We start from the raw sequence: 23,587 nt of genomic DNA on the forward strand, positions 1-23,587 counted from the left end.
CAGAGTTAAGTTCAGGTCCAGACGTCTGTCGACCTGCTTTAACCATCTCAAAAACAGTTTTTTTTTATTGTCGGTTTGTGATCATTGTCCTGCTGAAAAGCCGTCGGACCCAAACCGTCACCTTCAAATGGAAAGGAAAGAGTTGAGGATGTCAAAAATAACCCAGGAATCGCTAAGATTTCTGTTTGCATTCAACTGGAAAATGCTGGGTCACCAGTGCATCATGCTGGGCATCTGTTTCACTGTCAGTGCTGGTGGCTGTAATACAAATCGAAATAACAATTTTCTTATTGCAAATTAGTAAAACGCGTACCTGTCAAATCCACAATGCCCAGCCAGCTGCACGAAGTCATTGACTTTGCAACACTCTCTCCTACTCAAGCTCTACTAGCATTACTGCACGGTGGTGGCTGGGTGAGGAAGGGGGACTAGCTCCAAAACTCTTCAACTTCACCTCGAATCGACACCTGACCGGATGAGACTTGGACACAAGCAGATGTCCCACCAGGACAAATTTCCTGAACATCAAGCCTGCCATAAAGCAGGGCGACATTAGGCATCTAAAATGATCCTGACCTAAACCCTACTGGAAATTTATACAATATCTTTAAAGGACAAGGCCATTGGCAGACTATCTTACTATCTTACTACAATAGCTCCAAAAAGTGTTAATTTTTCTCCAACTTGCAAACACCAGTAAAGACCACTGGTGTATATTTAATTTCATCCCTCTGTGAATCAACAGTAAAGAGACAAGTTGAAACACATCAGTTAAGCTTAAAATGTTTTCTGTGAACTCCTGTGTTTCACCAGAGTAATTTAAATTGTTTTAATCTTTAAACATCCAGGCATCAGCTTGAAATGAAAGCACTTTATTTCATTTGTTCATTTAACATTTTCATGTGGCAAATGCACTTTAATTGTAGTCATCACATTGCTTGGAAAACAAAAAAAAAGGTACATGTATCAGGACAGTTCGCGTTAAATGGCAAATACAGAAAGGAGAAAGGAAAAGCAACAGGACAAGCCACTAAGTTCAGATTGTTCCACTACATCAGGCCTAAACTAGTTTCTGACGGCTGCGAATCGCCGTCTGTGGTGACATTTAATCAAAGCAAAGCGCCGCACAATACAGTGTCTTCACTTGGAAAAAAACAACAAAAAAAAGCATTCAGTACAACAGCATTAAAGTTGTGCTATGAAAAGCAAGTAGTTAAAGTACACAGTAAGCCAGCAAAGAAAAGCGTCTGCTGTCCATGTAAAGTGGGAACAATCATTAAGAGGTCCATATAAGAGGACTCAAAACAACACGGTTTAAAATATTTCTTTTGCTGGTACATTTCTGTTAGGTCGAGGCTTAACGTTTCACAATATCATGACATTAAAATGTTTCTGCACAGATAAAATCGATGGGGGAGGGGGAGGGCAGCAAGAGGGAGGTAAACGGCACCAAGTTTGTGAGAAGAACGGAACGGAGGTGTGAAAAGCTGTCGTCGGTGCTCAAAAACGACATTCGAAGCAAACCGGTGGCCGCTGGAGTCGAGTCGTGCGTGCATGTCCGCTCAGACAGGCGACGCAGACACAGAATGGCTCACGATCTCAGTACTACAGTGAGCTTCTTTATATGGGTGTGTATGTACAAAGACGGTGCGCGCGTTTCTTCGATGCCAACCACTCCATTTTGTCGTGTAAATAAATAAGCGACGTATGCTATTCGAACAAATCGTGAATCCACCAAACTGAGCCTCGCCGTGCTGACAACGTGCTCTCTAAACCTCCCAAGTATTTCCAGCTACTGTACACATCAGCTGACCAAACTACATCAACAAGGCAGCATAGCACCTCAGGCAAGATAGTATGTTTTTTTGTTTGTTTGTTTTGTTTTTCATCCACAGGATTCGAGGTTTGCTTGAATGGCACAGCCGTGTTATTTTATTTTATCTTATTTTCTACAGCAAAGGCGCAAGGCCACCTTATCCCAGCGACGTTTTAGGCCAGCTTCTGGGCGGTCTCCATCTCCTGCTGGGTCACCTTCTCCTCAGACATGATGGTCACCCACGGAGAAACCGACCGAGTGATCGTCTGCTTGGCCATGTTGTAGCGGTTGATCAGGGTGAAGAGGCGCCCGCGGCCCCCGGGGCCCTGAGGGGGGTAGTTGCCATAGAGCCCGGTCGGCATGCAGTGGCCTTGCTGCTCCAGGAGGAAGTAACACGACACGTCGAGTTACGATAGGCAAACAAGCATCAAATGCAACAGAATATGCAAAGATTAAGTTATGACTCACTGTGACTATTTAAAGATACATGAGAGGAAAGACGAAGGTTAGTGAAACAAAAAAGCCTCTCTGCCAAGCTGCAAAGCAAAACTCAATCTCCACCAAAAGGTTCGCCATAGGAGCAATTATATTATAATTATTATAAGAATTATAATTTAAGCAACAATTTAAACAACAAAAAAGTTCTCTTCAAATTCAGATGTTAAGCATTTATACAGAAAGAAGGTTTTGAACTTTTTACCACGTAAACGAAGCTGTCGGGACACGGCTGATCATACTGGTAGAGCTTGTAGACGACCAGGAACCCCACACACACCAGGAAGGCCAGGGCGCAGATCACCAGCAGGGTCACCTGAAGGCAATAGGAACGCCTCGGTGAGAGCAGATACTGGTAACTGTAACCAGCAAAGAGCAGGATGTGTACAACATTAGGCCAAGAGTGGAATAAACATATTGTCTGGTGTGAATGCTCCAAGTAATGAAGCATTCATCACCCGTGCAGATCAAGGAGGCTGTGTGAATGCAGGTTATAGTGTAAAAAGGTTACAAAAACTTTATAAATACACTTTTTATAATTTTGCTTAGTTCCTGTTTTACATTTAAAACTTCTTTTAGTTCCTGTTTTTACAAATTTCTCCAGTTTCGTCTTTCCAGAGGAAATGACAGTCAGTGCTGCTGACTCACAGACACTTTGCTCATTTTTAAAAAGAGAAAGTTTCAATGTGTGGCTTGACTGATTGATTTCATTTGTTTCATTAAGCAAATCAATCTTCCTGAATCATTATACAGAACTGCATGAATTCCAACTTTTAGAAATGATCCAAAAGCCAAATGTCATGTCAGGACATTTATGACATTTCTTCAGAAATGTCATAAATGACTTATTTGGGTTATTACAGCAAATTGTTGCATGCTTAACCGATCATAGATTTTTTTTTTTTTTCTGTTTGTTTAAACGCATTGTCATCAACACATTTGTTGTGCGGAGAAAGCCATTTTAGTGAGAATTGGTATGAACATAATTTTCTGTTCAGAAACCAGACTGGGTGAAACTGACCTGGTTTTGAGCTGTTTTGTGCAAACAATGTGACACACAAGGCTGGGGAATAAACTAGGTGAATAGAAGAGATCCTCCACGTTTCTTGTTTTTAACTTTCATTCTTTTCCGAACTCAGATTTCTGGCTTTTTTTTTTTTTTAAATGCAACTTTTCTATTTTGGAAATTCAAGGGGGAAAACTTTACCTTGAGGAGAAATGTGTACTAGCTTTTTGCATTATTTTGTTTTGTTTTTTTCTCATATTTAAATGATTTATTTATTTTATTTTTAGAATCTCCAAGTCCTTAGAGTTGAAAGACCTCTTTCCCACAACCCTAATCTTTAGCTCCGTCCACAGATTTTTAATCAGGACTTCGTCTCGGCCACTCCGAAGCCTTAATGTTACTTCCAGTCAGAAGAAAGACATTGGTAACGTTAAGATTAATTGGGATCTACATTTGCCAGGTCTATCAACAGCATTTTCTACAAACCAGGAAGTTGTGTTTTGACCAAAATGTTCATTTAATGTTGCAGAGCTTTTGTGGCATCTGAAGCTTACATAGAAACTTAGATATTTCAAAATCTACACCCATTGATATGTAGAACAAAGATTAAATAGAGGTTTGTTATAAATTCTTGAATTTGTAATCTGTGATACTCTTTTCTGCGTCTACTAATAGCCGTTACATTGTATTGTTTGACGTCTAAACCAGATCTGGTACAGGAGCTGCATTGGGACAATATCAGTCAAGCATTTTTTTAAATAAATAAATTCATTTTCTCCATAGATATTAACTAATGTCAATATTTTTTTAAATGTTTGTGATTTTCTTTGGCTTTCAATCAGTGCTACTTCCACCTGTATGCTTATTTCTTTATATGGAAGGTTAAATAGGAGAGCAGTGTTTAAGAGAACACTGATGGAAAAATGTAAATGTAGACAAAAGTATGAATGTACATAAATCATACCTGATATTCTGATGTATAATAATGGGATTTTATGTGACAGACCAGCAAAAAGTACAACAGAACTAGAAAGTGGAATAAAAACAAGTGCATGAAAATAATACATGGCTTTAATTGTTACATGAAAATCTGAAAAGTGTGGCGTGATCCACAGGAGGGGAAACAGAGTACTCTCTGACTGGACGAGACCAAAACTCAAATCCCAAAGGAAAAAAGTTTAAAAGCAGGTCTGATTTTTCTTTCGCTTTTTCACCAGTGTGCGTTCCATGACGCTTGACAAAATGTGAAATTCACTGTGCTGGTAACAAACCGGCTGGAGCTCCAGCACAATAAAGCTTGTAGTAATTCCACCAGCATGAAGCTCTTGTGGCCATCTGTGAGGCTGAACTGTCGATTCTCAGGAGAGTTACGCAACAGCTACTGGCGATTCAGAGTAGCGAGAGCAGGATAGCAGAGGATGTGGGAGAAATGTGTTTTTAATGCCAGATATCTGTTTAAGCAATTTCTTATATTTATTCTTGGTGTAAAACCCAAGGTACACTATGGGTTTTACACCATGCGGATTGTTGTTTGTTTTTTTTCTGTTGAATCTTAAGTTGTTCAAACTTTGGTATAACATGATGAAAATGGGGGTGGGTTTAAAGATTGCAGTATTTTAATGGATTAATATTTTTTTTTAATCCACATCAGCTCCAGTTCACCATCGTAGGAAAGTGAAGGAAGAGGGGAGATGTTGCAGTCCGAGAGCCTGACTCGACATGGTACATATACTGCTGCATGCTCGCAAAAGAAATGAAGCCAACAAATGGTGGTTTCAGGGTTGTTGTTTTTTTTTTTTCTCCTTTTCTTTTTCCCAAACAAGACATCCTATGCAGATGCTCAGTGTTTTCTGGCTTTTATCTGTCGGATCAAATCCTAAAGTTGTGAAGCGGAGCAGACGACACACAAAGAGAAGCAACAGGAGCCTGTCTGTGATGAAAGGGCCTGCCGTTCTCTGAGACAGGATGTGTCTCTCGCTCTCCCAGATATCTGCGGCTCAAACCTTCATAAAGGAAGCTCGACGTTCCTCACAGGGCTGGTGTCCTCCTGTTGATCCTCTACGTGGAGATAAGGGAGGGAACTCTGCAGGAAGACCCCCCCCCTCCCCCCAGTCCCCTCAAACTGCCTGGGGTCTGTGCAGGTTTAGCCCAACTCCACCTGTTTTCTCAGCACTTGCTGTGGCTAAAATAACACGCAGGAAGCATTAGGTTTGAACGGTGCAGATAGAGGAAGGGGAGGTGGGAGAGAAATGGAGGCCATCTCCATGGCAGCAGCTGAATTAATGAGAGCCTCGGGGCGGGGTTAAGTGAATCATTATGCATTATGGCTCCCTGTGTCTCTGTACAACACGAGCACATCGAGAGGAGTAGGGGCGTCAGTTGGACAGATGAAAGTGACAGATGCCCCATGCCGCCTGCAGGAGGGGGACAGCCGCCTGTCCTCCAAACACATGAGCCTGTAGGAGGGTGAGGGGGATTTGGGAAATGAGGGAGAAGAATCATCGGTCTTACTTTGAGCCGCTCGGAGACACCTTCGATGATGCTTATTGAGAACTCTGCGATTTTAGGGGACCGTAGCTTTCCCTTCTTGTTCTCACCGTCATATTCCGCCTTTGTCTTCACAACCACCTGGTCATAACACACACACGTCCACGCACGCACACACACACACAGCAGTAGCTTTAAATGATCTCTTGAGGAAGCAAGGATAATTTAATTGATTTTTTTTTTTTTTTTTTGCATTAAACATTTGATTTTGTTCCATAAATCAGCTAATGAAACCAGAAATCTCACCTTATCCGTTGGGGGGAACTGCAGCTGGCTGGCATCTAGCGGTGTGATGAGAGGGATGGTGTCAAATCCGTCCTCAGATGCCGCCTTCCCGTTGTTTTTCTCGGCGAAATTATTCCCCAGTTTCACCATTTTTGCCCTGCACAGAAAAAGGTGTCAATAAGCGATTGGTGACGCTAAAATGAAGGCGTCGTTGTTAGTCACGCCCCGTGCGTGTGTGTGTGTGTGTGTGTGTATGGTTCCTTGGATAATTTATGGAGAAACATATGGAGAGAGACGGGGGAAAAAAAAGAAACAGAAACGATATGCATGATGTCAGGCGCTTTGTGGGCCAGGAGGTGGGAGATTAACAAAAGCGCACGAGGAGAGGACTCACCTTAAGGGGAAAGTGACTGCATCATAATCTGTTATATTTCTTTATTATTATTATAATTATTTTTATTATTTCTTTTAAGAAAAAACGTCAACATGCTTTTCTTTTCCGCATGCAAGCACTCACCAGCTCTGCCGAGTCGCGTTATGAATCAGTGCGCTTCCTTCCTGGATGCCGTGGCTTTTCTCGTTCCAGCCTTGCTGCGTGTGCGTGTTTTCTTAGATGTGACGCAGCCGATTTGCGCGGAGCTGGTGAGCAATATGGCCAGCTGCGTTTGTGCGTCGTGGCCCCCTCCTTCTCACCCTTCCTCCCGAGATGCTGGATGCTGCCGCTGCTGCTGCCGCTGCTGCTGGCGTCTGGCCGCACTACAAGTGATGTAACGTCCATCCATCCATGCACACACATGCTGCAGTCAGTGGGGGGGCAGCTGGAGCACATCAGCAGCCAATGTTTAGTGATGAATGTGGGATGAGTTTACAACGGTGGGGCTCAAAAAACAGGACATGTGTGCTTCTTAAAGGATTTAGTGATTGAGAACATGGGAACAACAGAAATGATGTTTGTTTGTTTGTTTGTTTTTTCGTCAGTATTGTTTTGTGCAAGGACAGGACAAACCGACAATGCGTGAAAAGGACTTGAAGTAAATCCATGTCCTGTTGCAGTGCAATGTCACTCTAAGAATTGTTTTTGATTATTCAGTTTCAATTAATTTTTAATGCGCTACTTGTGATTTTCTGTTTCCTTGGAGTATAAATATAGTGGGATTTTTTAGCCACTACACTGGTGGGGGACCCTTTTTGTTGTTGCCACAGACGGTGAGCAGGAAGGTTACTGGGAAGTTCACAATGTCTCCATAGCAACCATTAGATGCTATCTATATGCCAGCCAGTTCACTTTAACAGTTTCTTTATATAAACGTGTGGAGCATAATTTTGCTCTCATAGCTGCAGTATGTAACTTTTATAAATAATGTGGGGATTTTTTTCTTACATATTTGTTAAAGTTACATGTTCTGACAGCATTATATATATATATATATATATATATATATATATATATATATATATATATATATATATATATATATATATATATATATATATATATATATATATATATATATATAAATAAAGCGAGCTCCTCTTCCTTTTCTTCTTGTGGTTAATAATCTACAGATTTAAATCACTAGGTTAGAAACAAGCAATCAGATCCAGAAGGAGGGTCTTGGTGCTGTCAATCACTCTCATGTACTAGCTGCTCTGTGCTGTGCCACACTACAGCCTGCTTGGTTGTTCAGGCTAGTCAGCTTGGCCACCGGTGTCAGTTTTCTTGTAACTGTAACATGTTTCTTCACCATTCGCACATTTAGCAGTGCGTGCACAAGAATGGTTGAGAGCGCGGAGGCCTTCATCCTGGCTTGGATTCATTGTTTCTGACAGAGAGCCGTGCAATTCTGCAGATGATGGTAGGACCACAGGGACAAGGCAGAGGAGCTTGATGTTTTTTTTTTAGAGTCTCATGTTATACTGTCAAGACATGGCGACAGTTTTAGCAAATATGAAAAAAACATAAAAGTTACATAGTGCAGCTTTAAATGTCCATGTTCTCTGTTTTTATTTACTTATTTATTGCTTCTGAAGAACTTTGCACTTGTAAAAAGTGCTGCAGAAAAACAATTTTGCTTACTTTAATGTTTAATTTGCCACATGCATAACCTCTGCAGCCTGCTGCAACACTTAACGTAAGAGGATACGAAGGGATCCTTGCTCAATCTTTTTAAGGGCCCACAGCATAACGGATTCTCCGCCCTGCTTGAAGGTGAGCAGGAAGTTTTTTCATGTATGTTCGTCTTTTGTTTGGTGTCAAAGCTCATCTTTGTAAAACCAGGACTAAAAACGTTTCTCTCTTACATCACTGCCAAAACATACAAAACAGCAATTGGTTCTCCATCAACATGGGAAAACATCCACTGAAATCTATGTAGCTGTTTAATTTTCAGAAGAAAAAAAAACATCTGCTTGTTGAATAAAGCTGATCAAATGAAATGTTTGACTTTGCTTTCTTGCACAGTGTAAGATTATGCCACTTCAATAGGATTCATTTATCTTTACCAGGCACACAAATAATCTGTCAGGTACAAAAGTGCTGACTATTTACAAAAAGCTACTTCTCTGAAACCCAGGTAAATGTGACAGTGTGAGGTTCTATGGCGGTGTGTTATGAAACTCTGAGGATCTGCAGCTCCTCAGAACTTACAGGGCTGCAGTGCGTTGCTCAGCTCACAAATGTTTTTCACCTCCATCTCATTTGTTGTCAGAGCAGGCGGCTGTTCCTTTTATCAGCACAAAAGGTGATGATAGATAAATGTTCACAGTGTGTTTTTGTTGTCCCTAAGTGGCCCCTAAATTACTTATTGCAGTTTTGTAAGTGTCTCTCTCAGTAAAAGGCACTGAACTCAACGTTTGCTTTATAGTTGCCCATATATCGGGATATAGAGGCCATGAAGAAAAGATGGAAAGAACCTGCTATCAATCACTTTATGTGGTTCTCGGTAGGAAGAAGAGAATTGGATCCATCAGAGAAAATTGATCCAGTTTTAATATTCAAAGCGTTGCCTGAAACCATACAGTGATATGGTATATAGATTGCCTGTGCCTACTTTGTCCACAGTGTCTCTTTATTATGTAGCTCCCTAGAAATGTGAAAAGATTTAATTAAAAAAACAAGCCTGTGGCTGCGTATTAGCCAGCTGCTTGTTGCCAGGTTACAGGGCCAGTAAAATGGGATTGGGGGAAGCGGCATAACTGATCAAATCAAACCTGTTCAGAGCAAAACTGTGAAAATAATTAGTTAAGAAGGGAAGAGTAAAGGGGCTGCACAGTGGTGGAGCTGTTGCCTTGCAGCAAGAAGGTCCTAGGTTCGATTCCCGGCCCGGGGTCTTTCTGCATGGAGTTTGCATGTTCTCCCTGTGCATGTGTGGGTTCTTTCCGGGTTCTCCGGCTTCCTCCCACAGTCCAAAAACATGACTGTCAGGTTAATTGGTCTCTTTAAATTCTCCCTAGGTGTGAGTGTGTGTGTGAATGGTTGTGTGTCCTGTATGTCTCTGTGTCGCCCTGTGACAGACTGGCGACCTGTCCAGGGTGAACTCTCGCCCGGAACGTAGCTGGAGATAGACACCAGCAACCCTCCTGACCCCATTAGGGACATGGGTGAACAGAAAATAGATGGATGGATGGAGGGAACAGTAAAGGAAAAGACTAAAGCACTATGCATTAGCCTTGTGGTTTTAACAACAGTAAGAGCAACAAATGTAGAAAATGTACACAATTGAAACAAATTTATTTGGCACTGCGCATGCAGATGGGATGTAAAACAAAAGCTGAGAAGCTAACCATTAGAGCACTTAAGCAAAGACTGGCATCTCTGGATCTCCTTGTACTAACTGTTAAGCAAGGTGGAGGATCTGTGATGCTGTGGGCCTGTTTCTCTTTCAAAGGAACAGAAATCTTTGCTAGTGTGCCAGCAGCAAGACTTTAACATGCAAGACATTGTAAAGGTTTTCACACCATTTTAATTGTTCTATGTTTTGTCACAGACAATGGCGTGTTTTATTATTTATTATTTTGATAGACCAACACATAGTAAGACAAGTCTAACTGGGAAGTGGAGGGAAAGTGATAAATGATTGCCTGAGCATGTGCATTTTGAAAGAAAAAAACCCCTAAATGCTTTTTTTAAAAACTTCTTGTTACATATGTAGTTTATACATAGCTATATTTTGCTTTTTTACATGATCGTTGGAAAGTTGATGACTAAGACAAAGGTAGCCATATTAACAAATGTCCACTGTATATGTAGTCAAGGTATGGTGTCTGGTTGCGTTCTCATCAAAGGCATAAAAAAGAAAACAGTGAAAATAAAAGCCACCAGAGGGAGACACCACCTTGATGTTTTCATTTCTGCATTTTGTTGCAGAAGTGAAAACTGCCTTCATTGCTTTTTAAAGCTTGATTGCATCCAATCTGTTTTTTGTTCCACTACTTAATGTAGGGAAGAAATAACATCAGCAGTTCCTCAACAATTCACTCCAGCATTTGATTAAATCTGGCTTCGAACCTGCTCATTGTTTGATCGTGTGTTGTGGGCTACAGCGATGTTTCTGCTTCAGTGAAATATAAGAAAACCTGATATTAGACCGGCTTTAGTTCTAGGTCAAAGGTTAGGAACTTTTATATTCCAAAGAGCCATTTTTGCTCTGCTTCCTTCAAAATAAAGTGTCCACAGTCACCTTTAGAACAAAATAATTTATCAAGTTTTCTAAATTCAGGTTACAGAAAGTATGTTTCTATCATTTAAAAAAAGTTATATCTTTATTTGAATAGCAAAAACAAAACAATGAATCAGAGAGCTTTATCGTGTAAAGGTAATAACAGATTTGAAGTAATCAGAAAAGTATTCTCACAAACCACATCGTACTGTAGTTTCTGGCTTTTCAGAGTACATGTGTGTGTATATGTGCATGTAATGCTCTAGACCAGCCGTGTCATTCGACCTTATATGGCCTGTTCTACTGCTGTTTCTTTAAAACCCACTCTGTTGTTGGCGCCCTGCCCAGAAAGTTTATTTCCCTTTTCCCATCCAGCCACATGGACAGGGCTCCGTCACACAGAGAGAGAGAGAGAGCAGGAGTTTTCTCACTGAGAGCGCCGACTCCACCACCACCACCACCACCGGCCGTTTGAACAGGGGATCCTCTGTCTTCCACCAAGTAGATCTTCATCCCAGTGGATCTGTCACAACCTCAGACAAGTGAGGTGAGTCTGGCCATGTGCATGAAGTGGTGTGTTGTGTTGTGTTTTTGCTTCTGTAAAGTGAGTTATCTGCTGACTTTGCTGCGCCTGGTTTAAAGGCTGTGCTGCCACGCGAGACGTATTGTATTTTGACAACAAAGGCTCTTTTCACAAATCTATAATTCCCTGCTCCCTGGTCAGGCCAGCAGTATGCAGTCCTTTGGATACGAACTGGAACACTCTCTTGCTTTTTAAAATTCCTATAGAAAAAAACAAACAAAAAAGAAACAGAAGGATCTGGAAGCATTTCTGACAGAAACCAGGGTGGGAGACAGGTTGGATGACCCGAGCGTGGGACTCATCATCCGCCGAGTTGCTGTAGTAACCAAGCCGGGATGTTTCTCCGTAAACTTTCCCAGCTTGTTGTTATGTGGAAAGCAAAACTGCAGAGGCTCCTCGCCTGTTGCTGCTGAAGTTTGTGGATTGTAATTTTCCTGTGGAGATGAGGTCACAGACAGACACACCCTGAGACTCAGACTGGGAGAAGGAAAAGGGGCCGACTCTCCACAGCGGCTTTCAATGACTCACGAGCCCGGGGAGGAAGCAGTAGCTGTGGTGGAATTTCCATTCTGTTCGGAGCAGAGGAATTTGGGCCTGGATGCGGGGCTGCGTTTGATGGGAGGAGTAAGCTCACAGACACAAGCCATGTGACATCCCTTACACTACATAATGAGCTTTGGATTTCACAACCTATCCAACCCCTTTTCCCCAAAATCATGTACTTCAAATCCATTCATCAAGATGAAAGACACCTTTTTTTTTTTACATATATATTTTTGTTCAGGAATGTGTTTTGGAATGCAGCTCATTTCCTCTTTCCCAAAAAGTTAGCTCTGCACGATTTGTTTAAAGGCCCACTTTCTGATGCCTTCTTCCCAAACGTTCACATTTGGTTAGCCTTGTTTGAGCTGCAGTCTGGTTTCTAAATAAATGTTGAGTTGCTGGCAGCAACGCTGTGCTGTGATTTCAAGTGAGATCAGATGTGCAGCCGTAGCCGGACAGGGAGAGCCGAGGCGGAAGTAGGAGGCGGAGGATCTGGGGGTGGATTGAGTCAACACAGGATTGTTTCTCAGACTTTTCACTTCTGCTCTCATGCCTCTCAATGGACTCGCATTTACCAGGGGGGGCTGCAGATGACGGCAGATGGTCACGGTCCGGGTAAAATGAAATCAAAGTGTGATGAATGGATATTTTCTGCCTCTTGATCAGGAACTCATTGTGGTGATTTACTCTTTACAGGCCAACGAGGTCCTTTGTTTCCTCCTGATCTGGAAGGCACATTTTGCAATTTCCGGGCTGCAGAAATACTGCATGCATTAGTGGAAAATAAAACAATTCCTTTTTTTTTTTACTTTACGTACATCCCTCGACTTCTCACCCAGCTCATGGCTGTTTGTGTCCGTTTTATAAGTGGCAAAAGTATTCAAACCCTTTTTAATACTTTAGCACATTACAACCTGGATCAGACTTTAAAAGGGGCTTAAAGGGGCAGTAGCCCAGGGTCTCAACTTTTGGGGGTTGCCCAAAAGATTTTTTTTATTATTATTATTCATATTTCATTGTACTTCATATAAGAGTTTTATCAGGTGAGTGGTAACAATATTTTGGGATATTTACATAAACAGTAGTCAAGTATTTGAAATTTTTAAGTTAGAGTGTTTTTTGGAGATGTGGGGGGAAACGACGTGGAGCTACTAGCCAAGGAACGTCATCAGTTGGTATATTTGTATTTAATTATGTATAGTTTGACCTATTAATGTACGGCATTTTGCATTTGCAAAATTATTTTGACTTTAGTAGGGAGGGGACCACACAATGTAAATCTAGCCCTGGTTTCAACCACCAAGGATAATTTATTTTGTTAATATCAAAATATCTGCTTTAAAAGGTCACTTTAAAGCACTGCACTGCATTTAGCTCCATCTAGATTTCCATCAACTCGGAATATCTTACAAAATCAAAATATAAAAATCACTTTGCTATTGTCAGGGAAATAAATTTTAAAAAATAATTTTCACATTCTAAAATGTAAGATGAAAAGTGTGAAATATGTTGCGAAAAATAATCATAGTAAGTGTTCTCCCTTTTGAATATGCAATGGGGATATTCAAAAGGGAATATTAAATGTTATTCTGAGTAAGCCCTATTTTCAAATGGTTACTTTGCTGTTGGTGTAATATGCTTTTTTTTAATTCATGGACTGTCATTTCTTCACATCTGCAGACAGATTTGTAATTAACATCAGTGTGTGATGAGCTGACAGCTGTGTGAGAGATAATCCGGGTGGTGAAAACCCACGTTCCTCTCCTCTCATCAGTTTTTTTCTACTGAACTCAAAATATCAAGATTAGAAATAAGATTTTAAAGAACCAAATATCTGAAATACCTGACTATGTCATTCATAGTCTCTCTGGTCTTTATTATCTGACACTGCGCAGCTGTTTTGTGACAACGGTGGACATGAGGCCATCTTGATCAGGACTGCACATCAACACCATGTTCATTCATCACAATGACTTGTGAAACTGGCAGCAGTTCCTTTTGTTTACCTCTAACCCTTAGAACTGTGGTCACAACAGCGGAAAAGTATTCAAAAGTTGCTCTTGCGTGTGTGTGGGTGTTGATTGTACTTGCAAATAAGTCTTTCCACCGTGTTTGCCAACCGGCTTAAATTTAAAAAAACAAATCTTCAAATCCGCATCGATGGCAGTCAGACAGAAACACTGAGCTTGAAACACTAAGTTCCTAAATACTGGTAACAATGAATGATTCTGAAAATTCAGAAGCTTTGCCACTTTTTAGGGTGAAATAGTTGTTTTTTTCTTTGGCTCCAGGTGGACAACATGCATCCATGGTTAGTTTATACTACACTCTTCCTAAAAACATGGATTAATTTAAAAGCTGCTGTTAATAATTTATGAAAAATATTTTTAATACATTTGTTAAAACTGTCACTAAGGTGTGACAACATATTATGAGATAATCTGTAAGAAAATTAAACAAAATAAAACTGCCTTTGCATAAACCGTCAGAAAGACTGTTAATAATGTCAATCAATCCTGTGTAACGGCTGCTCACACCCTCCCCCTCGCTTTCTGCTACAGCTACTTTCCCACAACAGAGATTGCCATAAACACTCAGGCTATACTCAGGTTGTTTCTTCACCATTAGCACATTTAGCAGTGCATACATGTGTATGATTGACAGCACCAAGATCTTCCTCCTGGCTGTGATTGGTTGTTTTTGACCTGAAGTGTTGAACTTGGGTTGCAATAAGAGCACAATTTTTTTACACTTTATCTGTCTGATATTATGCTGACAGAAAGAGTTTTAACAAATATGTATAAAAATGTAATTAAATTTAAAATATATTTTTTTTATTTTATGGTTTTCATATATTGTTTTGTTTTTAAAGTCAAAAATCACATTGACCACCAGAAAAACAAAAACAAAAAAAAAACTCTTACAAGTAAATGTTTAGATAATACAGGAAATAAACCTAAATAATTCACTGTGCACGTTTGGAGTTGTGTACAAAGTTGACGTCAGATAACCATAAAACCGTTTGAGCTCCAGCTCATGATAATCCTGAACACAGAGCATGTTTGTGCTTGTTTGTGGCAGTTCTTTTCAAAGACACTTTGTTGCCTCAGGATTTTAGCATTTTCTCCATGTGGAAATATGTTGTTAAATAAGCTTTATGACAGCTTACATCTGGAAAAATCCTTACGTAAATGATGTGACGGCAAGATCAATCAGCACTGAATGATTTTTTTTTTGTATGCCATCAAGAATAAAACCTCCCGTGCTCCCATCTTCATGCTTCTTTAAAGTCAGGAACTGGTAAAGCCACATCCCACCTTATCTCATGACTAATATCCGTTTATGGCCGAGGGGTTCTACTCAGAACAACAGGGCAACTCGGAGCCGATCCCTCCCTCTTTTATTCCACCGCAATATATCCAAGTAAGTGCAGTTAAGCTGAAGGAGGAGACTTCCAAGGAGGGAGGGCTCACCTGTAAGGAGGGGAGGACTCTGACAGCAGCGCCGTGCTGTCACCTGTCACCTGCTGAACTCTCACAGAGCAGAACATGCCCAACAGCTGAGGGGACGCTCTGGCAGTGGCCGTCCTACGGTTAGACATTTAAAATGGGTGGGACGCAAAGTCAGGATCGGAAGAGGAGCATCCGGCGAACGAGTTTTCGGAACATCATTAAGAACATAACGTGAGTCGACTGCCTCACCCGTTTTTACTCCTCTGAAAAGCTTTTCTCCTTCTGTTGCGTCACATGTTCCTGAAGGTGTGTAATGATTAGACGCCCTGTCTAAACATTGCAAACCAAAAGCTGCCATGCTAACTGTGTAGCTGGTGTCTTGCTTTGCATTTTGGTGTGACGCTGACCTCCGTTCAAGCATTGATGCAAATTTCCACACACCCTCAGACAGCAGATAAGGTCACATGCAGACGGGCTGTGAAATGTTTGCTTCCGTGGACTTAGAAGAATGTGGATGCACGTTTTTGATAGACCAGTCACAAATAGATCTTATCCTATTTAACCAGAAAAGAGGAAAAAAAAAGTGGACTGAGTCTGATTTGTTGTTTTTTTTTTTAAAAAGGAGTTTCTTATCACATGTTTATTGTGATCTGTTGTTTTTGCCATCAGAATAGACTCGGTTGTCTTGTTACAGTATGATCTCACTGTGAGAAATATAACTTGACTGTGTCAATATTTGCTTGAGGCGTCTCAGCTTGAACTCCTGTTCTTAGTTTGTCTGAACGCAGTTTCCATCCAGAGGGAAACAAACATAAAAAACAAAAATAAAAACATTGCACGGGTTTTACAAATTGGGCTGATGCACAGGACTCAAGACTAAAACCCATTTATACTCAGAGGAGGAAACAAAACAGCAAGTTGTTACCAGGAGTTCCTCAAGCTTTAACTCAAACACGTTTTCTTGAGAAGTGAAGAAACTCTCTCCTCTCCTCCACTTTAAACCAACAGTGAGTTCAGGCGTAAGTCACTCCCCTAACTCTGGCTGCCTGTTTCCAAACTGGTTTGTGAGTCCTCCGCCTCCTCCGACCTGATCCAAGTGTTACTTTTCTGGGTTGGCGGCGGGTCGGGCTGGCAGGAGTCGGCGAACCGCTCGCGGGCTTTCTCCCAGTTCTTATGGGACTTGGATCTGGTTGCGGAAACATCGTCCAGCGACATGACGCCGCCCGTTCCCAGGCCGGACTGCGACTTCCGGATTTTCAGTTCGATCTGTGAAAACGACGACGACAGACCGTCAGGCTTTGGAACACATTAAACACGTGAGATGCACCAATTAGGCTCACATAAACGAGGTTGGGAAAAAAATATGCTGCGGCTCATAGGGAGTAGCGTTCATTGGAAAACACAGAAATCGGAAGATTATCCTGTTTTATGTCTCATACCTTTTATCGGTTTTGTCTTAAATTTTCAGAATTTCACCAAAGGGATCAAGGAAAACAAACAAAAATTCCAATTTCTGGACAAGTCATTGGTAGATGTTTGGAAGATTAACTCACCGGATCTTTCATCCCCCGTCCCTCTTTTCCCAGTCCCTCTCCTTTTTTCCAGCCCATTTTTTCCAGCATCTTCCGCCCCTTGTTGACTTCACTGATCTCCCTTAAGAGGACAGGAAGCAATAACATATGAGCAACATACAGTGAATTATCCATGTAAAAACTTCAGTCTTCTCAGTTCCTCTCCTCTTGAAAACACTACAATTCAGTCAAATTATGGCAGATAATTCTACAGTGACCAGACTTTTTATTGTGAAGCCGCAAGAAAGGAAGGAAAGAAGAACGTCTTAAATGGCACAAAAAGGAATGAAGTCAGACATGAAGTCCATTTGTTTTCCTCTTCCACACTGATCCAGATTTTTCCAGACTTACTCATGTACAGAAGCGGGTGCATCGTCCCGTTGGAAAACGCCTTCGCTGCCCACATTCTGCCGCCGAGACTCTGCTCTGTCACGATACTTTGGGTTCCTCAGGGCTTTGGTCTCCTCCTTGCTCTATATTGAACAGATGACCAACCATGTGAACAAAAAAAAAAATCTTTATGCATATTTTAACCCTAAATCCAGGTGCAGGTCACCTAAACACTCACCTGCAGTCCATATTTGGCCTTCATTTGCTTCAGCTCTTTCTGTCTCAGGGATTCTTTGTCTTCTTTTCCGAGGCCAGGAGCTTCTAGAAACAACAAGGAGAAAGCTGACATCAGACACTTTTATATAACTTGTACAAATGTCTGCTTTTTTTCCCCCCTATGGATTTGTTCTCTCACCGGCGCTCTCCTCCCTCCTGTGCTTGCTGATGTGAGCCATGACTTGTCCGGGTTCACAACCGTCACAGGTGTCTGTGCCTGAGTGGATGTGGAACGACAGCACAGTCTCTCCCATCTTGACTTCATCCCCATGCATGAGTGCATGAGGCTCTGACTTGGTTTTGGGCTGCAAGTGGACACCAGCGTTCAAATGGAAGGTTTCGCTTCTTATTCAACGTACCGAGGCGAAGTGCCGACCTGCAATATGCGGTTTCCGTTAATGACCGTCCCGTTTTGGCTCCCCTGGTCCACCAGCATGTAGCTCTGCTGTTCCTGGTCAAAGTACACCTCCGCATGGAACTGGAACCAAACGCGCAACATTTAGAGACACTGCAGGGAAAATATCGGAATAGTTTAGACTCCTGCAGGGAAAGCAAAGCAGGGAGTTTTACCTTGCTGACTCCCATTTCTGGTAGTCGAATTGCGTGGTTCATGTTTTTTTCTCTGCAAAGAAACACAAAAAGTAGAAGATAAAATTTTGCTCAATTAATCAATTAATATAAATGTTTTCAAAAAGCAAAACTGTCATTTTCTAAAGGATTTAACATCACATTTTCTTATGTTAGACCCACAAATTTCAAGGAGCCTACAGAATTTATTTGTAGATCAACACAAAGAAGTACATATTTGTGAATTGATAGATAAAAAAAAAAAAAAACTAGGGGACCGATTGCAAACGGCAAACATAGTACTTTTGATTTTTATTTGAAAATAAAATGGTGAAAATTGTGTTTATTTTCTTTAAGCAGGGTTATTGTTCAGAACTCAGTTTTGGTTTAACACATGAAATCCCAATAAAACACAGAGATTTGGGTAATATGATTGCATGAACAGTTTTGCTAGCACTGCACATTAACAGCTGAGGAGAGGAGAACCAACCTGCCGAATGTGGCCGGAGAGTCGGCTGTGATGATGAACAGAGTTCCCACCTGCAGCGCCGGAGACCTGACCACGGTCACTCTCACACACGGGGGCCAGAAGTTGTTAACTGGAAGGAACGAAACAAACCAGCTGGGTTAGCAGCAGAACAAAGAATTACAGGAAGCTTCAAGGCAATCGAATTACTGATTGGGAGTTCTACCTTGATGCCATGTACAGATTTAATTAAGAACCTGTCTTTGAGAAATCTGCGCTCTTCGCATGTCAAATGTTGGGAGTTTTCTCCTCTCACCTTCTTGGCTCTGCACCTCCATTTCTGACTCAAGACTTTCCCTGGAATGTTTGGGGCTGGAACATGATGAAGGCGACGAGGCGGAATCCAGATCTTCCCTTTCAGACTCTGTGATCTCGCCCTCCTCTGGTTCGCTGTTACCCTCGGACTCCTCACTCTGAACCGGGCTCCTCTTTCTCTTCTTCTTCTTCTTCTTCTCATGCTTTTCAGATTTGGATTTCTTCCTCTTCTTTCTTGAACTGCTCTTCTCCTCGTGGTGCGAGCCGTTCTTCAGCCGCCTTCTCCGCGATGGCGATTTGTCCCGCTCTTTCCCGTGTTTTGAAGAGTCTCTTTTACTCTTGGATAAGTCTGGACTATGAGACCTTCGGTGCAGTTTTCTGGATTCGGTTTCTTCCGTTTCTGGCTTCGCCTCGTCCAGTTTGTATTCCTGCCACCAGACAGTCAGCAGTGAGATTACCGTGTTGAATGGCAGCAGGCCAGCTGACTTTTTACTGTCGATCCCAAATATCAGTCACACGTTAATTCCTGGGTCTCAGTCTTTAAAGTCAATTCACCATAAGGCTTCCCATAATGTCAGGAATTACAGATTGTTTTGTTCCCTTGGTAACAAGATGAGCATTTGGCCAGTGTGGTGACAGTAAATAAAGCTGGGTTCTCAGAAAATCTCTGACTAAATGGAGAAAGAAATTTTTAAAAAATTCCTGACCCCTGGTAAAGATAAGTGCAGATTCAAGGAACGTCTCATAATAGCGATTTTTTTTTTTTTGTTTCTCTGGGGTATAAATATGGCCTTCCATGGCCATCTCAAGCCCCAGATATAAACTCTACCCAGAACCTGAGGAGAAAAACAAGTGACCCTTTCTATTTTCATACTACAACCTAACAGGACGTAGAAAGAATTGACAGCAGGGGTGTCAATTGTTAAGGTTGCCACATAATCTGGGATTTTTTCCCCCACTCTAAATGCAGCTACTTGAAGTAAATGTCTGATTTTTCTCTGTTCTTTAAAGTGAGATTATACCACTGCAAAATAAAATAAAAAATCTATTATATTATTTGTTCACATCACTAAAGCATGTCAGCGTATTTCATTATTTTGTAGTGTAAAACTAAAGTTATACCTCTGTAGGAGGGAGTTTTCCAGTAAGAGCAAATCCTCATTTTAGCCAAAGAGTTAGTCACATCTTGAACCTAGGCCAGAAGAATAGTCTTTCAGTCAACTATCCTGCATCATTACAAACACAATAAGCAAACATTTTTAAAGACCGAGACCCAGAAAAACAAGAGAAATTAAGGGGAACGCCAACTTTAAAAAGCCAGCTGTCAGCCACCAAACACTTCAAAGGAACGATGCGCTGCATCTAGTTGTTACTTACCTCCTCATCCTGATGCGACGCTTTCTTGACTGCTTTAGGGAACTTTTTCCATTTCTTGTCGGGAACGTGAGTCTCTTGGGAATGCTCGGCAGTGCTCTGTGCAGCAGGCACCTCGATCCTGGAGTGAAACTGATACCGTCCGCTTTCTGCGTCATAGTAGTAGTATATGCCCGTGTTGGCGTCATAATACAACTGACTGACCTGGAGAGGAAAGAAGAAAGCTTACACTATAAATGAACAATGGACATTGAATCTGGCACCAGTCACCCAACTGAACGAGCAATCTTAAAGAAACCCAACAAACCGAGTCGTAGTAGAAGCCCGTGCTGTGATCATAATACATCCCAGACGTCTCATCGAAGACGAAGCCAGTCTGCGTCATGGCTTCTTCAGCCGTGGCCCTCAGCATGTCAGCTATGGAGCTCGCATCACCTCCCTGAAGCAGACATGATTATGAATGAATGTATCAAGGCCGACTCAGATTTTAGCTTTAAGTCCAACTACGATGGACTCAAAAATGCTATATTTTATTATCTTGGATGCACTTATAGAAAAGTAAACCTCTGCTGGAGCTACTTCGCTGCTCTCTGCTGAAGCGGACGCATCTGGGGCCATTGCTTCATTCGTTGTTGATACGTCTACTGCCGTACTGTGATCAGCATCACCCTCAGCTGCTGCTGCTGTCGTGTCCAGACCTTCCTGGGAATCTGCCCCCTCAACGTTCTGACAGTAGCCTCCATAGTAGTAATTGTAGTAATCTGGGTGGGGGAATCCTGAACGTTATTTGTGATATTAGCTAAATTTATTTACATGTTCCAGTTGTGATGATACGCATACGCACCAGTTTCTGTCCACACATATTCTTCTGTTTGAGTTTCACAGCTTACTCTGTCTTTCTCTTTCTTCTTTCGCTCATGAATCTCTGCACTGAGCTGGTCAACCTGGAGTTGCACAAAAAACAACAAAGACTTACACCTTTCATTTAACATAATCAACCCAGTTTGACATTATATTAAGTATTAAGCTTTACAATACTTCCAGGAGTGTGGACTAACAATTTTTTTTTACAAAGTTGTTTGTAAAATTACTTTTACCTCTTAAAATCTCCACGTTTTTGGAATTTTTACAATACAAAGTCCTATGAATCTCATTTCAATTTTATGTTATTAACTAACACGAAGTAGATCAAAAATATAAAATGACAGAAATTAGATATATTGCTTGAGTTTAAAAAAAATAATAAGAATCTGAAAATGGACATGGGGTGCTTTAGGTAATGTGTAGCGTTAAGTTTCATTCTTCCACGTGTCTTGCAGGTACTCTACTTGTCTTACGCCAAACATGTCACTAATTAAAGTTCTCCACAACTTGGTCCCTGGCCTGTACTAGATTTATTAAGATTTATCAGAGTAAAGGAGCCAGCGCAAATGCACACTTTTCAAATTTGCTATTATAGGAAAATCTGAAAACTATTTCTCTTCCACTTTGTGTATCACGCAAGAACCCAATGAAATCCGCAGAGGTTTGTGACAAAATGTGAAAAAAGTTAGAGGTGTGATTACTTTTCTAAGGCCAGTGTACATAATGAATAACTGACCTGCTTCCTCAGGTCTTCGTTGTAGCTCTCGGTGCTCTTCTGCAGCCTTTCGGAGTGGCTCAGCTGCTTCTGTAACTTGGTGAGCTCTGCTCGGCACTCCTTCAGCTCCTGTTTCAATGACTCAACTCTCAGACGGAGCTCAGCCACCTCACACTCCGAGTCTTTCTCTCCCCTTGCTTCGTCTTCCTCCTCCATTCGGAAAACTGGAACCACGACAGTGAAAGCTGCAGTAGGAACAACACGTTCTTAACCGAAATACTCGCAAAACAGAATCTAAATCCACCGGCCCTTTCTGAGAATAATCCACTACTTGGTTTATAAACGGTCCAGACATCAATCAATTAAATACAGCCGGACTCCATGTTTCTTTCTTACCGTTTGCTTTGTTTTCTCCGAGCGGGAGGCGATTTCGTCCTCAAAGCAGCGACCTGAAAAGTTGAACATAAACATCTTGTAACTTCCAAGCGTGTTGGATACAGCCCAGTACATGTTTTGACGACAATTAGACAGTTACAGTTGAGGCAGCTGAAATGTTTACAGTCCACCCTGCTCGCAACCGCCATTAACTCACGGCGGAAGTGATTCTTCTTCGAGGTCTGGCGCCAGTTGCAAACCCTGTTTTCGCCACCTGGCGGCGACCGCGGTTAGTACCAGCATCAAAGCCGTGAAATGTTCAGTTGTTTGTTGGTCTTCGAATTCTCTCCACTAAATGGAGCGGTAAGTTAGTCTTTAAACGTTTGTCTTATCTGCAGTTAAATACATGGTTTTTTTTGGTTGTCAAGCGTGAATTTTACGTTCAGAGTCAACTTTAGAGTGGACCCTGGGGGAAAACATGCATGCATGTGAGCCTTATATGGATTTTGCTCAGCATTGGTGGGTACTAAATGGGCCCTATCTCTCAGTGAGCCTCATGTATTGGACTAACTTTGGTTGACTAAATAGAATCTCATCAACAAAATCAGTTGAGGGGAATCCAGTTGGTCTTAACTAGGTTTCAAATAAGTTTAGAAAAAATTATGTCAAATTGGGTAATTGAAAACTTCAGCAACTCAGTGAAGCACATTATATATATATTAATTATACAGTCTGTTGTTTGAAAGCCTGGTGATTTTCACACCTGTTACAGCTAAAGAAAATGTAAAATAAATTAAAATTAAACGAAATTTTGAATTAGAATATCAGACCAATAAACTGTTCTAAAACATAAATGGGGTTAATGAAAAACATGTTTAAAGATTATTTTCAAATAGTACTTTTATCTAAGAAAACACATTTACTAATTTACTGATATAACTGTAAGGAGAGTCTACATTTTTTTTACTAGGACTGCTCCTGTATGTGAAAATTACTTGCAGCCATTATGTAGTTTATTACAATCTTCTGACGTTACATTCTTTGGGCCATTTACTGCCAATATCTGATCTATATGTAAAGTGCTAATTGTGTAGTCATGGTTAAAACGTGGAATTTTACTGATATCAAGTAGAAACTAGTAGTCAATATTATTACGGCATAAAATTAGTTGAGAACGCTGCTTTATCAATGGTTTATTTTAGAAGACTAAAACCACAAAACAATACAACACCTTCAGAGGACTGAAATAAAAAAGACCAATAAATGAATAACAATAAGTATAATAATGAAAAGAGAGAGGGGCTGAGGAACAGGGCCTATTTAATATGATGTGGTGTCTGTGGACTAGAAACTGTTTTGCTGCCCTATACATTTTTCTTTCTCAATTATTAGTGGAAAGTCTTTGCTGA

General features: G+C 41.2%; 3 protein-coding genes across 10 annotated transcripts in view; 1 reads left to right on the forward strand and 2 right to left on the reverse strand.

The window, feature by feature from the left end:
• Positions 1 to 856: 856 nt before the first annotated feature.
• Positions 857 to 6,892, reverse strand: LOC122834569 (neuronal vesicle trafficking-associated protein 1-like). Its single transcript, XM_044123115.1, has 5 exons — positions 6,607 to 6,892; positions 6,111 to 6,246; positions 5,829 to 5,945; positions 2,517 to 2,627; positions 857 to 2,190 (listed from the first exon to the last, which is right to left on the reverse strand). Exons 2-5 carry the CDS (start codon positions 6,237 to 6,239, stop codon positions 1,990 to 1,992), a joined length of 558 nt encoding a protein of 185 aa, XP_043979050.1. The 5' UTR covers positions 6,240 to 6,246; positions 6,607 to 6,892; the 3' UTR covers positions 857 to 1,989.
• A 4,274-nt stretch (positions 6,893 to 11,166) lies between these two features.
• tacc1 (transforming, acidic coiled-coil containing protein 1) overlaps positions 11,167 to 23,587 on the forward strand; it is a 29,684-nt gene continuing 17,263 nt past the window's right edge. Inside the window, exon 1 of one of the 4 annotated variants that reach the window (XM_044121917.1) lies at positions 11,167 to 11,294. Coding sequence is in view for 2 of the 4 variants with exons in the window: in XM_044121913.1 (XP_043977848.1) it covers positions 15,480 to 15,556 (77 nt within the window). In the remaining 2 variants the exon portion in view is untranslated. Of the gene's footprint in view, positions 11,295 to 14,814; positions 15,557 to 22,380; positions 22,542 to 23,587 lie in introns of those variants that run through there. The other 3 variants (XM_044121913.1, XM_044121916.1, XM_044121915.1) reach the window with 3 other exon arrangements.
• Positions 16,196 to 22,494, reverse strand: aggf1 (angiogenic factor with G patch and FHA domains 1). 5 transcript variants are annotated; one of them, XM_044121921.1, is made up of 16 exons: positions 22,396 to 22,494; positions 22,200 to 22,252; positions 21,825 to 22,048; positions 21,069 to 21,168; positions 20,789 to 20,985; positions 20,532 to 20,663; positions 20,228 to 20,428; positions 18,852 to 19,278; positions 18,560 to 18,668; positions 18,073 to 18,124; positions 17,879 to 17,980; positions 17,642 to 17,807; positions 17,465 to 17,547; positions 17,248 to 17,369; positions 16,879 to 16,978; positions 16,196 to 16,591 (listed from the first exon to the last, which is right to left on the reverse strand). In XM_044121921.1, exons 3-16 carry the CDS (start codon positions 22,017 to 22,019, stop codon positions 16,358 to 16,360), a joined length of 2,220 nt encoding a protein of 739 aa, XP_043977856.1. In that variant the 5' UTR covers positions 22,020 to 22,048; positions 22,200 to 22,252; positions 22,396 to 22,494; the 3' UTR covers positions 16,196 to 16,357. The 5 variants fall into 5 exon arrangements, with proteins under 5 accessions (XP_043977856.1, XP_043977857.1, XP_043977854.1 ...); XM_044121922.1 differs by having other exon boundaries at positions 21,825 to 22,027; positions 22,396 to 22,483; XM_044121919.1 differs by having other exon boundaries at positions 22,339 to 22,420.

The sequence above is a fragment of the Gambusia affinis genome, linkage group LG07 (assembly GCF_019740435.1).
Source record: "Gambusia affinis linkage group LG07, SWU_Gaff_1.0, whole genome shotgun sequence".
Lineage (NCBI taxonomy): Eukaryota > Metazoa > Chordata > Actinopteri > Cyprinodontiformes > Poeciliidae > Gambusia > Gambusia affinis.

Excerpts from the sequence above, each read along its gene's own strand:
- LOC122834569 (XM_044123115.1), bottom strand. The coding sequence starts at position 6,239 with ATGGTGAAACTGGGGAATAATTTCGCCGAGAAAAACAACGGGAAGGCG. Across the intron at positions 2,628-5,828 it reads GTGTCTCCGAGCGGCTCAAA|GTGACCCTGCTGGTGATCTG; the intron begins GTAAGACCGATG and ends TATTGCCTTCAG. Across the intron at positions 2,191-2,516 it reads CCGACAGCTTCGTTTACGTG|CAAGGCCACTGCATGCCGAC; the intron begins GTAAAAAGTTCA and ends CTCCTGGAGCAG.
- aggf1 (XM_044121921.1), bottom strand. The coding sequence starts at position 22,019 with ATGGAGGAGGAAGACGAAGCAAGGGGAGAGAAAGACTCGGAGTGTGAG. Across the intron at positions 18,669-18,851 it reads GGAGGTGCAGAGCCAAGAAG|TTAACAACTTCTGGCCCCCG; the intron begins GTGAGAGGAGAA and ends CGTTCCTTCCAG. Across the intron at positions 16,592-16,878 it reads GACGGGGGATGAAAGATCCG|ATCGAACTGAAAATCCGGAA; the intron begins GTGAGTTAATCT and ends TCGTTTTCACAG.